Source organism: Notolepis coatsorum, assembly GCF_963971535.1.
Source record: "Notolepis coatsorum genome assembly, chromosome: 4".
Lineage (NCBI taxonomy): Eukaryota > Metazoa > Chordata > Actinopteri > Aulopiformes > Paralepididae > Notolepis > Notolepis coatsorum.
Genome location: NC_140168.1, coordinates 148,191,604 through 148,207,377, shown reverse-complemented (window position 1 = coordinate 148,207,377; position 15,774 = coordinate 148,191,604). Strand labels below are relative to the sequence as shown.

At 48.5% G+C, this 15,774-nt stretch overlaps 1 protein-coding gene across 3 annotated transcripts in view; it reads left to right on the top strand.

Annotated features, from left to right (window-relative positions):
• Positions 1-15,774, top strand: part of LOC311227248 (homer protein homolog 3) — a 263,122-nt gene that overhangs the window by 57,520 nt on the left and 189,828 nt on the right. For 2 of the 3 annotated variants that reach the window (XM_084312834.1, XM_084312832.1), the window contains exons 4-5: positions 11,219-11,350; positions 15,488-15,592. In XM_084312834.1, the coding sequence (XP_084168960.1) occupies positions 11,219-11,350; positions 15,488-15,592 (237 nt within the window). The remainder of the gene's footprint in view (positions 1-11,218; positions 11,351-15,487; positions 15,593-15,774) is intronic. The other variant, XM_084312833.1, reaches the window with a different exon arrangement.

Genomic DNA, 15,774 nt, shown 5'->3' with positions numbered 1-15,774 from the left:
TTTCCGCGCGACCTGGGCGCTGGGCGGCGGAAAATGAAAGGCGCATTACTGCATGCCACTACGGTAAATTTTTGCACTGCTTGCTTGGCATAAAGCTACACGCGTCTGGTTCTGCACACGGACCAAGTCCCCCACTACGAGCGGAGGGAGGCGTTTAGTGTGCTCTGCCCAGGTGCTCGCTGTGCGGATGTGGCGTTTGCGGAGGGCCTCCTCCCTCGCTGTCAGCGTCTCGCGCCAAGTCTCATGCGGCCTGTACTTTCCGGGGGCAATCGGGATGAAATTACGTATCGGGCGGCCGAACACGCACATGGCCGGGGAAATCTTCGTGTCTGGGTCAGGCGTATTGCGGTATTGCAGAATCGCCCTCTGCACAGCATCGGTGTCGAGGTCGCCCTTCGGGCCAGTGTTGTCGGTGATCAGCCGTTTCATGGTCTTCACCCCAATCTCCGCACGGCAGTTGCTGTGGGGGAACGCCACTGATGAGAGGCGGTGGTGGACGCCCATCTTCGCAGGAAAGACCTGGTCTCGGCAGAGGTGAACTCAGGCCCCCCGTCTGACGAGAGCTCTTCAGGCGTCCCGTATGTCGCAAAGGCGCGACGTAAGTGGCATATGAGGTCTGGAGCGCCGCCTGATGTCCTTGAGACAATCGGCCAGTTCGAGTAACGGTCCACCATCACGAGGTAGTGTACCCCCCTGTGCATGAAAAAGTCAGAACACACCGCCTCAAATGGGTAAACGGCGGGGATGGGTGGGGTCGGTGGGGCCCCAGGTTGCGAGGGCGCCATCCGGTGGCACTGCTCGCAGCTGTTCCGAGCGGCGCTGATGTCGGCTGACATGCCCGGCCAGAACACAGAGGATTCCGCGCGAGCCGTCATCATCGAGACGCCCTGGTGTGCAGCATGGAGGGCGCTCAGTACCTCACCTCATAGTGAAGGCGGTATGATCACCCTGTCCTTGAACAGGACCACCCCGTCAGTGGATGTGATGTCCTCACGGTACTGGTGGAAGCCGCGAATCGCCTCCGGCATCCCGACCCTTGACTCAGGAAAGCCATCAGCCACCATCTCCTCCAACGCGCGCATATCGCCGTCGCTGCTAGTGGCATCCCTGACATGATCCCATGTCACAGACCGTAATGACTCCAGCCCCGCGGCGCACCACGTCAGGTCACCATCCTCAATGTTGCTGTCGTCCTCCGGCTCAGCTCGGCGCAGGAGAGACAGCACGTCGGTGTGCATGCTGGGCGAGAGGTGGGTCACCTCGGCGGCGCTGTCGTCTGGAAGGTTCATGAGTGACGGCCGCGAGGTGCTGACCGGCCTGCGGGCCATGGCATCTGCCGCCTTGTTCTTCATGCCCGGTACATGGACGATGCGGAAGCGATACCGCAGGGTCTTCTCCTTGAGGTTCCTGAGGCGGGGGTTGGGTATGTCGTCAAGTGCTCTGTCCGCAAGGAGTTTCAGTAGCGGCTTGTGATCGACTGCCACAATCAAGTTCTCGCAGCCCAGTACGAAGTAGCGCGCCTTGTCTAGGGCGTCTGCAACCGCGAGGGCCTCGCCCTCCACAGGCGTGTATCTGGACTCCGCTGCATGCGTGAACCTGCTGCCGACTAGGGTGATCTTCCACCCGTTGGTGCAGCAGAAAGGTCTAACTGGTGTGCACAGGCAGTGCTTCTGAAACAACCAAAATCCGATGCCTTCCTTCGACCAGTCTGTGGCAAGGCATGTCGGCCTGGCCTTGTCGAAGATGCGGACACCGTGCTCGATCTCCTGGACAATCATGTCCTTCGACTCGCAGAATATCTCCTCCAACTCTGGGGACCACTCGAAGCGCGCTCCGCTCTGCAGGAGTGTCCGGAACGGCAGCATACGTTTGGCCATACTGAAGGCGTAGGCCACTTGGTTGACAAGCCCAAACCATGATCTGACGTCAGTGATGTTGCGTGGACGTGGAAAGTCGTGGATCGCCTCCAGGTAGCGGCCGCACGGTCGTACACTGTCCATGGTGATCGTGAAGCCCGCAAAGTCTACCGTGGACGCGCCGAAGACGAACTTCTCCGGGTTGAGGATGATCCCGTTCCTGCCGCACACATCCAGCCATTCTATCGCCTGGAAGTAACTCTCCTCGATCGTGTCAGCCCACAGCAGTGTGTCATCCACGCATTTGGTTTTGTTACCAATGTCCGCAACCACCTCGTCGTACCGTCGTGAGTAACCATCCCCCGATGCCATGTACCCCTGCGGGGCCGAGAGGTATCAGTAGCGCCCCAACGGAGTGATGAACGTTGTCTTGTGGCGGTCATCTCTGTGCAGTGGGACGCTGTGATAGCCGTTCCACGCGTCGAACACGGTTTTCCGTTTCCCGCTCGGCACGCGTCTCGCTTGGTGGAATGGGGACTGCGTGTGGTGGGTTTCGCGGAACGCATGCTTGTTGAGCGCCTGGAAATCAACTGTGCGTCGCGGTTTGCCGTTCTTCTTCGCACAGATCACCATGCGGTGACACCACGTCACCGGTGTACCAACAGGTACCTCTTCCAACACCCCAAGGCGAACGTCCTGGTCGAGGGCCGCCTTCACCTCATCCTGCCAGTGTATGGCTACGGGGATGGGGGTGTGATGGGTGACCGGCGTCGCGTTCTCGTCGAGCATGAGACGGAGTGGCGGGCCAGACATTCTTGGTAGGGGCTGGTGGGGGCATGTATTGAATGTGCTTTGAGCGTATGCCTTGAGTAGGTGCTCGCGTAGGGCCTCCCTGTTAGCTTCCGTCGCCGGCATGGGGAGCGTGGTCGACCTAGTTGGCGGCTCCGCACGCTGCGGGCAGTCGCATAGTCCTGAGGTCGCCAGATTCACCTCCCCAAGCGTTGGGAAACTGTCGGAGATCATACCCAGATCCACGCAGGCTGAGCGGGAGAGGAATATGCGATCGGACGAGTCCGTCACATACGCGATTTGGCGCGTCTCCAACCTCCGAGCGTCGTTGCTGTCACCGGAGAATCTGACCACCGCGGCGCCGAGTATCCGAATGCCTTCGTTGTTCGCCGCCTTCATGGTCATGGACACGGGAATGAGGTCTTCCGTACTCAGGCCCATTCGTTGTGCTACCTTTATCCCGATCAGGCAGCTCTGGCACCCCGTGTCGGCCATGGCGGGCAGGGTTACCGTGCGGGTGCGTTTCGGGAGGAGAAAGCCCAGTGCTCTGTAATCCTCACGCTTGGCAGTGAGGGAGAGGTTAATGTAGGGCTGCGGGTTGGATGTGCGCTTCATCCACTTGTCACACATATCGTCGTATAGGTGGTGAGCGAGGGGGAGCGTGTGTAGCTGGTCGCCCGCGCTGGCCACGGTGAGCGTGCATAGCTCGACAAAGGCTGCCGTCTGCTCGTCGGACACCTCGTTTGTCCTCTCGAACGGGGGCTTATCCGACCGACCACCCAGGCAGACCTTCTCAAGGTGGTTTTGGCGGCCACATTTCCGGCACGTCTTGCCATATCCGGGGCACTCGTCGCGCCTGGCGTGCCACGGGGGCGTTTTGCCGTGGCCCATCCCGCCACAGTAAACGCACGTTCCTTCAGGCTTGGCCTTCGGTGTCTCAGGCCTGGTAGCCCCTCTGGTGCGGAGATCCTGCTGTTTCCCCCGACGGTATGAGCTACTGACCATATCCATGCTCTGGGGGTCGAGTAGGCGCGACGCTGAGCGCTTCCCAGACTCCTTTGCTTCGATGTATTCTATCATGTCCCTTAACGGAATATTCTGGTTCCTTTCACCAAGCAGGTCGAGCTGTATTTCCTGGTCCGCGATGCCGCGGGCGATCACGTCACATAGTATTTCCTCTGTGAAGTCGTTGACTTGATCGCACCCTGTACAGTTCATCTCGTATTTGCATGTGTCCGCCTGCCCTTTCAAGCGGGCGTGGAACGACCGGATGGGCTCCTCGTGTCCCTGTCGCATGTTAGACAGGGCCACTCAGGCTACCATGATATTCTCCGGGCGGAAGGCGAGCGTCTTCATGGCCGCGAGGACATCTCTCTCATCACTGTCCACCAGGCTCCTGCCCGCCGAGCGAGTGAGGTCCTTCCTCAGATCCTCCTCGCAGCACTCTAGAAGCTGTGTGACAACATCGGGTCCGACGAGTTTGGTGCCCCTCTTGTACTCGCCCCAGCGGGTTATAAAGTATGACCAAGTCTCTCCTGTCCCGGCAAGCGCTATAGAGGGGCGCCTGAGCTTCTCCATTTTGGTATTAGCCCTCGACGTCCTGGAGGCTGCAGCATGTTCCGTTGCATGTAGGTTTAGCATAGCCACTACCACTGCTACCTCCTTATGTTCAGCTACATATTCACAATCCTCGACAGGGCATTCAACTTGCACAGACGTCATTGGCACTGTATTCCCAGTAGCTCCACGAAATTAGCAAAGTAGATTTATCTACCAGTTTTGTCCTGCAGGTGGCACCGTTTGTATACAGATTCCCGGGTGGCGTTAGTTGCCGACTTCTCCGTGATCTGTTTGTGTATATACAGATTCCCGGGTGGCATTATTTACTGCCGTCTCCGTGATCTGTTCGTGTACAATACATGTGTCCTCCTTCTTGCTGGCAGTCTTCACTTGGCTGAGCTAATTTGTTTGATTATAAATAAGAACAACATTCTATTTGTTCACTTGCTTTAATAGGCGAAATGACAATAATCAAACAAGTCATGAGCCGGGGGAAACGTGTGTCTGTTTACATCATAGCAGTAGTCTAACTACTTCCCTTTCCGGTGCGTGCACCAATATGTAACCGGAGTGCAATATTCCCTACTTAACAATTGTTTGTATTGAGCCGTATTGTAATTGTACCCATTCTGCAATGTTAAATAACGTAATATCCATTCAACTAGCTCTACTAAGCGATGGTAGCTAGCCTAGCCACAATGCTATGGTCGCTGCCATTCACATTAGCATGTAAGCTAACCACAACAACAATGGTGGAATATACTTTGGTCTAGCAGGATGTGAGTGACGGTTCACCCTTCTCATTGGTTGAAAATGGCCTTCATGTTTGTACATCGCCACCTGTTGCTTTGGCATTGTACTACATGTATATTACATCAGTGTTAAACCACTGTGAGCGGCCCGGAGCGGATTGGAGTGGAGGAGAACTCTCGCTCCGGAAGTCGCGCCGACCCATTTTAAAACCCACTCCGCCGCTCACTTCAAAACCACCCCCTCCGCTCCCCGCGCCGCGCCGCTCACATGCCCTGGCTCACGCTAACGCAACGTTAATTTCGGTATTTAACGCGACGTGGGCATAAAGGAATGGCGAGGATGGAAAGCATGTTAGATGCATTTGACCCCTTGTGGGGAAAAAAACAATAGGCACTTATTTCGGGCAAAATAGGCGGACTCTGAAGCAATGCTGTCTAACGTCTACACACGCTGAGCTGCGCTGAGCTAATGTTGTTGTTGCAGCCGGGCGGATGTGCTCACAAGGGGATTTTCAAAATAAGAGTATCGCAATATGAATCGATCTTTTTACGTTGCATCGATCCTATTTGATAATTGATAATAGATCGATATATCGATCTGGATCGATGTATCGTCCCACCCCTAGTACAGTAATAGCTGCCATACCAGTGTTTTACCCCTTCAGAAGCATTTATATAGACATTTTAAGATAAATGAATATACCGTGATGTATACCGTTACCGTATACTATTTCTCCAGAGTTGATGATAGAAGTAGCGAGGGAGACATCTCTCTTCCTAGGCGTCTCAGACTCTAACCACCACACTATCAGACTGGTCCACCACACTATCACAACCACCACACTATCACAACCACCACACTATCACACTATCACAACCACCACACTATCACAACCACCACACTATCACACTGGTCCACCACCACACTATCACAACCACCACACTATCACACTATCACAACCACCACACTATCACAACCACCACACTCTCACAACCACCACACTATCACAACCACCACACTATCACAACCACCACACTCTCACAACCACCACACTATCACACTATCACAACCACCACACTATCACAACCACCACACTCTCACAACCACCACACTATCACAACCACCACACTATCACAACCACCACACCACACTATCACAACCACCACACTATCAGACTGGTCCACCACACTATCACAACCACCACACTATCACAACCACCACACTATCACACTATCACAACCACCACACTATCACAACCACCACACTATCACACTATCACAACCACCACACTATCACAACCACCACACTATCACACTATCACAACCACCACACTATCACAACCACCACACTATCACACTATCACAACCACCACACTATCACAACCACCACACTCTCACAACAACCACCACACTATCACAACCACCACACTATCACAACCACCACACCACACTATCACAACCACCACACTATCACAACCACCACACTATCACAACCACCACACCACACTATCACAACCACCACACCACCACACTATCACAACCACCACACTATCACACTATCACAACCACCACACTATCACAACCACCACACTATCACACTATCACAACCACCACACTATCACAACCACCACACTATCACACTATCACAACCACCACACTATCACAACCACCACACCACCACACTATCACAACCACCACACTATCACACTATCACAACCACCACACTATCACAACCACCACACTATCACAACCACCACACTATCACAACCACCACACTATCACACTATCACAACCACCACACTATCACAACCACCACACCACCACACTATCACAACCACCACACTATCACACTATCACAACCACCACACTATCACAACCACCACACTATCACAACCACCACACTATCACAACCACCACACTATCACAACCACCACACTATCACACTGGTCCACCACCACACTATCACAACCACCACACTATCACAACCACCACACTATCACACTGGTCCACCACCACACTATCACAACCACCACACTATCACACTGGTCCACCACCACACTATCACAATAAATGTTCTTAAAATTCCTCTGTACTATGTGAAATATGTCCCAGTAATACAAGAGTACAGTAATAGCTGCCATACCAGTGTTTTACCCCTTCAGAAGCATTTATATAGACCTTTTAAGATAAATGAATATACCGTGATGTATAACGTTACCGTCTATACTTCAAATTATAACGTGATATAAATTTTTGACCATTCCGTCCAGCCCTACCGTGAATGAATAATGAATAAAAATATCGAATAAAAGAAAAAACAACCAAAACCCGAGAAATCTCGGGTCTGGTGCCCAACGCATGGCGAGTTAACCCGGGATATCTCGGGTCTGGCGCCGAATGCGTTAAGGTGCAAGGCCTCATGGTGCTGGAAATGTGCCCCTTCTGCTCAGAAAAAATATGAATTTAAAAGAAAACTATGAAAATTCATCACCTCGTATTATTGCTCACCCAAAACAAACAATCAGGGTCATTTTAGTACAGTTATATTCTTCCATATATCATTATACAGGTTTTGAAACTGATATTGGACGTTTTTGATCTCACAGCAAGAAGATCCTGGGTAGAAACCCCAGCAGGGTCTGTGTGGCCCTCTGTGTGGACTTTGCATGTGTTTGTGTGGGTTTCCTCCGGATACTCCAGTTTCCTCCAACATCAGAATACATGAATGCTACTGTAGGTTTCCTGCCATTGTCCTTGCCCCGAGGTACTGGCCAACTGGAGTTGGTCCCCGGGTGCTGCACGGTGTGGCTGCCCACTGCTCCTAAATAGTTAGAATCAATGCAGAGGACAGATTTCCCCAAGGGGATTGATAAAAGGTAAGTTACAACTTACAACTTAATTTTATATCCCACTCCATTCAAGATTCAAGAGATTTATACGTCACATACACAAGACATGTAGTAAAAGGAAGGTGGCCATGCCCGCCTTGATTGTGCAAAAAAATACAAATAATAATTGTAACTGAGGGGTTACAAAACCCTGACTGTATTAAAGATTGTGATAGATTAAACCACTGCTAGTTATGTACTTTAATTACTGGCCAGACAGTACATCAAATATAGATGGTGAACACCCACAAGAACACGGCATTGACAAAGAAATAGTATTTGAGGGTAATTTATTATTATTAGGCAACATTAGGTTACAGAATGAGAATTAGGGTCGCGCTTGTATGGCGAAGAATATGCGTAAAGTCAGTCAATAGCATGAGTCACTAAGAATAGCAGGAATCCTACGATGGGTCTAAGTTGACACCACCTGTCGTATAGTAGCAACTATATAGGGCAACACTGGTACCGCCTGGAGACAATGGGTTCCCTCCGGGGGTGTAAGGCCTGGAGGGTAGAGGAATGTTCGGGTACTCCGTCTGATTCAATGAGGAATAAAGAGACTCCAGGTACAGGAGTCGGTCCTTGTAAACTCCCTTGATCAGCAGCAAAGCAATAATTGTAATCCAAATGCTCGATAGCATTGATGACAGTTAGCCAGCCTCCATCCACGAGGCCAGCCCAAGTTGTAATCCTCACGAGGTTGAATCCCAAACGATAGTGGAAATCAACGATGCTCTTCTCCGGGTACCACGTTCCAAATCAATATAATCCAACCAGTAATGGTTCTGCAATCGCCGACGCCGATTCTCCTGTGTACATGTCCAACGGTTCTCCGCCTAGGACTCCTCGGGTGTGGGCGACGTATTTAGGCCACACACCCTGGCTAAGTACACTAGCTAAAGACACGACGAACCGCTGGGTAATGCTACACACGAACGAACTGTGGCCGCACGATATACAATAAATGAACAACTATTTACTTCACATTAGATTAGGTCGAACTCGACGTTACTGCATTAAACTCTGACACTTTACTATTCTATTCGCACGTGGTTCTCAATGCTCTGTTAGACGCAAGGTTGCTCACTTCACTGCACGTTGACTCATGGTGAAGGTGGGGTAAGGTACTGAACGTAACGGTGTGCGCACCTTGCGCTGTATTTATACTTAAGTGAATATCTAGTCCCAAACCGCAGTCTTTGTCTGGTATCAATACGCTGACTCCGGGCATGTCCTGACATGCCTGAACTTGTCTTTGAACCTGCCGTTGGGGGCCTGCGCGTTGGCGCCTGGGGGCGCTGTCCAATAAGGAGAGCGAATATTACTCTGGTTTGAACGCAGGTAAAGGGATATTCCGTGTATATATATATAAATAATATACAAAGTATATCAAACAATAAAGGTAGATTCTCAGTTTAATATGGCCCTTCACAACAATAATAGAATAAAATAGACAGCTCCCAAATGAGCTCTCAGGTCTGCATATTTCTCCAGAGCTGATGATAGAAGTAGCGAGGGAGACATCTCTCTTCCTAGGCGTCTCAGACTCTAACCACCACACTATCGGACTGGTCCACCACACTATCACAACCACCACACTATCACAACCACCACACTATCACAACCACCACTCTATCACAACCACCACTCTATCACACTGGTCCACCACCAATATTCCCCTTAATGATAACACAAGATTATTTACATGCCTACTAGTGCCTACATTAATCACACATCTTCTACTGCGTGCCCTGTGTCCCCTGCCTGCCACCACCACCACATTGAAGGAGTGTACGAGCAGCATGAGGCTATAGATTCCGTTATTCCTTTTTTTCTTTTTTTTTTTTAATTCTTTTTCCCCCTCCTTCTTTTTTCCGATTTTTCTCCCATCCCACCCTTCCTGGTTGTTGCGCACTTTTCCCTATTGTTGGTCCAAGAGGCCGGAGACTGTCGCATGCTTTCCTCCGACGCATGTGCAGCATGCCGGCAGCCAGCCTGGCGGCGCAGATTCTCACTGGGAGAGTGTAACGTGTGGGAGGCCGCACTACCTCTCTCCAGATCCTACCCTCGCTGAGCAGGCGCCCCGACCGAACTGTAGGGGTCGCTGTCCACAACGCCCAGGACCCACCCGCCAGCTTTCCCACCCTCTAATACTGGCAATTGTCGATTAGTGTGAACGGCCAGCCAAGCTGGTGACAACGCCGGGAGCTGGATTCGAACACGCGAACCCAGCATCTCCGGTGTTGGTGACGAACGCAATCTCCGCTACGCCACCTGACCGCCCCTCCGTTATTCCTTGATGCTGTACGAAACGCATTAGGCTATAGAGACGGTTAACCCTTTCACTACCACACTACAGAAGGTTAACCCTTTCACTACCACACTACAGAAGGTTAACCCTTTCACTACCACACTACAGAAGGTTAACCCTTTCACTACCGCACTACAAAAGGTTAACCCGTTCACTACCACACTACAGACTGTTAACCCTTTCACTACCACACTACAGACGGTTAACCTTTCACTTTTTTTTTGTATAAGGAAGTTGCATTGTTCATTTCAATACCTGTAATAGTACAGTAGTCCACAAGCACACACACATGTGCATTCAGTTAAGTTGGAATATGACTGTAATACAAACAGTTCAGTTTGTCAAGTACATGCAACACAGATTACAGTGTTTACATCTCTCTGCTTGAGAAAATACCATGTTCTGCAATACAAATGATTGAAGTGAGATGAACAGACTGAACTTTATTTTATTAGATAAAACATGTTGACAAAGTTTTACTTTGCAGTTGAAAAAAGGTAATATATCGCAATATTAATATCGCAATACTCAGCATATCGCAATATATTTAGTATCGCAATACTATCGTATCGTGACCCAAGTATCGTGATAGTATCGTATCGTGAGGCCTCTGGTGATTCCCACCCCTACTACAGAAGGTTAACCCTTTCACTACCACACTACAGAAGGTTAACCTTTCACTACCACACTACAGAAGGTTAACCCTTTCACTACCACACTACAGAAGGATAACCCTTTCACTACCACACTACAGAATGTTAATCTTTTCACAACCACTACAGAAGGTTAACCCTTTCACTACCACACTACAGAAGGATAACCATTTCACTACCACACTACAAAAGGTTAACCCTTTCACTACCACACTACAGACGGTTAACCTTTCACTACCACACGACAGAAGGTTAACCCTTTCACTACCACACTACAGATGGTTAACCCTTTCACTACCACACTACAGAAGGTTAACCCTTTCACTGCCACACGACAAAGGATTAAGTTCCAGAATGTGAAGTAATGAGAAAGTGATTTTTCACGGTTATCTCTGGGTATTTGTAGGCGATCATCAACTGCACCATCACGCCCAGCATGACGTTCACCAAGACGTCCCAGAAGTTCGGCCAGTGGGCCGACAGCCGGGCCAACACAGTGTACGGACTGGGCTTTGCCACGGAGCAGCAGCTTCACCAGGTGAACTCTCTCACATATGTGACCCTGCACAGCGGTTTGTGCCACATGTCTCCATTTTCATTTTCCAGATGTGTACAGATTGTGAAAGTACAGAATGTAAGCTTTCAAATGATGTGTCATACATTGAAATCTGAGAAGGTGTGCTAATTAGAATCTTGTAAAGGTCTTTTTTTCTAGAATATTGAATCAGAGTAAACTGCTCTCAAAGGAAGGCCAAAATTGAACACGTCTGCCGGTTTGGGCTTGGCGTGAACAATACCCCCCAGCCACTCCTCTCACCTGAATAGCATTAACATAATTAAGTGCTGTCACAGTAAATGCTGTCATGACTGTGATAATAGCTGTTAAATAAGCTAAAAAAAAGAAAAAAAATGTAATATAATATTTCTAGAGTCTTTATTGTCATTATACAGACAGCATTATACAGCTCAACAGTGCACAATTAATTAACTAAGCGCCTAAGCCATGTTGCTCCCTTTCATTTCGTCATGTAACGCCAGAACCTATGCACGGATTTGGTCGATTGAGGTGTCATTGGAACAGCATAAAATAGATGTTTCAAATGGCATATTATTTTTGGGTTGGGTACTGTTCACATTTGAATCGATACCGGTACCAGTACCAGTTCTTGTAATTCGGTATTGGTACCCAATGGTTACCTTTTTTCTGTACCCAATGGGTACCTTTTTTCAGTACTTAACTCTCTCTGTAATAACATATTTATTATGAGAAGTCCAAACTTCTCAATTTCAACATTGTTATTTATTTAGAAAGTTTTGGTATTTATTGTTGTAACACACCACACAAAATAAATCATATGATGATGTATTCTGTTTTTAAATGTTTTAATATTATTATCTGGCCATCCCAAGAGGTGGGACAGTAATATATATATTTGTGGAAAAGGCTCCCTCTTTGTCTAGCATATTACATCTGGTACCGATTGATCTGGCGTGAATCGGTACTCGGTAGTACAGATGTAATTTGGTCGGGACTCGGTACCCTTAAAAGTACAGATTTCGGTACCCAACCCTACTCGCATATCATTAGTCTCATGCGATAATTGCCTAAGTAATTTTCCACGAATTTTGGAAAAGAAGAAAAAACTCATTTTCCAGCAAATGTGTAAGAGTTTTTAATTTATATTTTGAAAATAAGTTCCACAAGGTGTATCAACAAGTTTGCAAAAATACAAAAACACGACAACCATTGCGTAACAAAATAAGTTGACTTTTAAACTAAATATGTTGTGACTTAGGCATTTTTTCCTCGTACATACATACATGTCATACACTAAGGCAGTTGTTATACTTGCCTAAGTCATGCGATCGCCATCTGTGTATGTAACGTTAAAATGCACAAGTCACATGAGTGAGTTAGGCAGATGGGGATTTTTGAACGTAACAAGCGTTCTGATTGGCTGAGGACATAGGCACTAAGCCAGGGTGATGCAGCAGTGTGAGGAGAGTACAGTTAGGCACTAAGCCAGGGTGATGCAGCAGTGTGAGGAGAGTACAGTTAGGCACTAAGCCAGGGTGATGCAGCAGTGTGAGGAGAGTACAGTTAGGCACTAAGCCAGGGTGATGCAGCAGTGTGAGGAGAGTACAGTTAGGCACTAAGCCAGGGTGATGCAGCAGTGTGAGGAGAGTACAGTTAGGCACTAAGCCAGGGTGATGCAGCAGTGTGAGGAGAGTACAGTTAGGCACTAAGCCAGGGTGATGCAGCAGTGTGAGGAGAGTACAGTTAGGCACTAAGCCAGGGTGATGCAGCAGTGTGAGGAGAGTACAGTTAGGCACTAAGCCAGGGTGATGCAGCAGTGTGAGGAGAGTACAGTTAGGCACTAAGCCAGGGTGATGCAGCAGTGTGAGGAGAGTACAGTTAGGCACTAAGCCAGGGTGATGCAGCAGTGTGAGGAGAGTACAGTTAGGCACTAAGCCAGGGTGATGCAGCAGTGTGAGGAGAGTACAGTTAGGCACTAAGCCAGGGTGATGCAGCAGTGTGAGGAGAGTACAGTTAGGCACTAAGCCAGGGTGATGCAGCAGTGTGAGGAGAGTACAGTTAGGCACTAAGCCAGGGTGATGCAGCAGTGTGAGGAGAGTACAGTTAGGCACTAAGCCAGGGCGATGCAGCAGTGTGAGGAGAGTACAGTTAGGCACTAAGCCAGGGTGATGCAGCAGTGTGAGGAGAGTACAGTTAGGCACTAAGCCAGGGTGATGCAGCAGTGTGAGGAGAGTACAGTTAGGCACTAAGCCAGGGTGATGCAGCAGTGTGAGGAGAGTACAGTTAGGCACTAAGCCAGGGTGATGCAGCAGTGTGAGGAGAGTACAGTTAGGCACTAAGCCAGGGTGATGCAGCAGTGTGAGGAGAGTACAGTTAGGCACTAAGCCAGGGCGATGCAGCAGTGTGAGGAGAGTACAGTTAGGCACTAAGCCAGGGCGATGCAGCAGTGTGAGGAGAGTACAGTTAGGCACTAAGCCAGGGTGATGCAGCAGTGTGAGGAGAGTACAGTTAGGCACTAAGCCAGGGTGATGCAGCAGTGTGAGGAGAGTACAGTTAGGCACTAAGCCAGGGCGATGCAGCAGTGTGAGGAGAGTACAGTTAGGCACTAAGCCAGGGCGATGCAGCAGTGTGAGGAGAGTACAGTTAGGCACTAAGCCAGGGTGATGCAGCAGTGTGAGGAGAGTACAGTTAGGCACTAAGCCAGGGTGATGCAGCAGTGTGAGGAGAGTACAGTTAGGCACTAAGCCAGGGCGATGCAGCAGTGTGAGGAGAGTACAGTTAGGCAGACATCTAGATTTGGCCAAAAAATTACTTCGGCAATTATCGTATGAGGCTAACGATGAATGAATGAATGAATGAAAACTTTATTTAACAGATTGCAGAATGGGTACAATACAGTACGGCTCAATACACACAATTGTTAAGGGGATGCAGACCAGAGAAAGATTTTTCGTCTTGTTTACATCAGGGTCCCCCATTTTCAATTCATAGTGATATCTTATATACATAATCATATACTTAATCATACAACCTCATACATATCCCAAATCTGTACAAAACAGTCTTGCATAAATGCGGTGATGTCATCTGCCATCTGAATTCTCGTTACAGCTGAATTAAATGATATGCATGAAAATATAGCATAGTCTAAACCAAAGCTTTATGGTTTATGTGATAACATTAATAAGAATATAGTATTCAAGTTGCATTGCATTTTTTTGTATATACTTGGTACAGTGAAAAAAGTATTTTTATAATTTCTTTGATATTTATTTTTTTATAAAGGCCATGATATATCTTGGAAAATCAACTATACTGATGAATCTGACAATTTCTTTTTCAAGAGTTCAACATTAAATGTTAAATGTTGCTTTAATTAAATATTTTTTTTTATTATTCAAGAATACATTTATATTTTTGTAAATAGCCGTTTAGAAACTCAAATAAAAATGTAATGATTTCTTTTAAGTGCATCTTACACAGCAGCTGCAGAGCGCACATTGAAATGTTAAAACACAACAGTATTGATAATAATCAATAGCAAATAATAGAAAAAAACAACAACACACAAATCAGGAAAGATGCGGGCGGCTGGGTGGCGCAGTGGGCAAGGTGCTCGCCACTAACGCAGGCGATGCTGGTATCGAGCCCAGCTCTCGGCGTTGCTTCCGGCTTGGCCGGCCGTCGTACTAACACAATTTGCAGTGTTAGAGGGTGGGAAAGCCGGTGGGTGGGGATTGGACGTTGTGGACAGCGACTCCTACAGGTCGGTTGGGTGACGCCTGTACAGCAGAAACAGGAAGTATCGGGGGCAGCGTGAGCCTCCCCTGCGTTACTCCTCGCCACTGAGAGTTCGAGCTGTCTGGTGAAAAGATGCGACAGGCTGCCTCCTCGTGTACCGGAGGGGACACGTGATACAAGGCTTCTATCCTCACCACAGCCGACCAGTGGGAGGCATAGTCTAGCAACGTTCAAGACAGGGGAGGGGAGAATTGGAATTACGAAATTGGGATTGGAGAAAAATAAATAAAAATTAAAAAATAAAATAATCAGGAAAGATGCATGTCATCTCCCACTCATTAAAAAACGGTTGCATTTTCTCAGTCACGTGATCTGAAAGCTGTTCCACTGTTTCAGTTCTCTGACAAGTTCAAGGAGGTGAAAGATGCGGCGCGTCTGGCGCGAGACAAGTCCCAGGATAAGGAGTTGGTGAACACAGCCCTCACCATCGCTGCCCCACAGGTGAGCTTCTCCTTTCATTACAGCACACCCTGGCCAATATAATCTACCTACCTCAGTTGTAAAAAATGTGTCCAAACTTCTAATTATTTATTATCATTATTATTTATTTAGAACAATTTGTTAATATATATATATAATATTGCAGCGAGCGTTGTCCGCATCTAGCTTTGTAAAGTGTAACC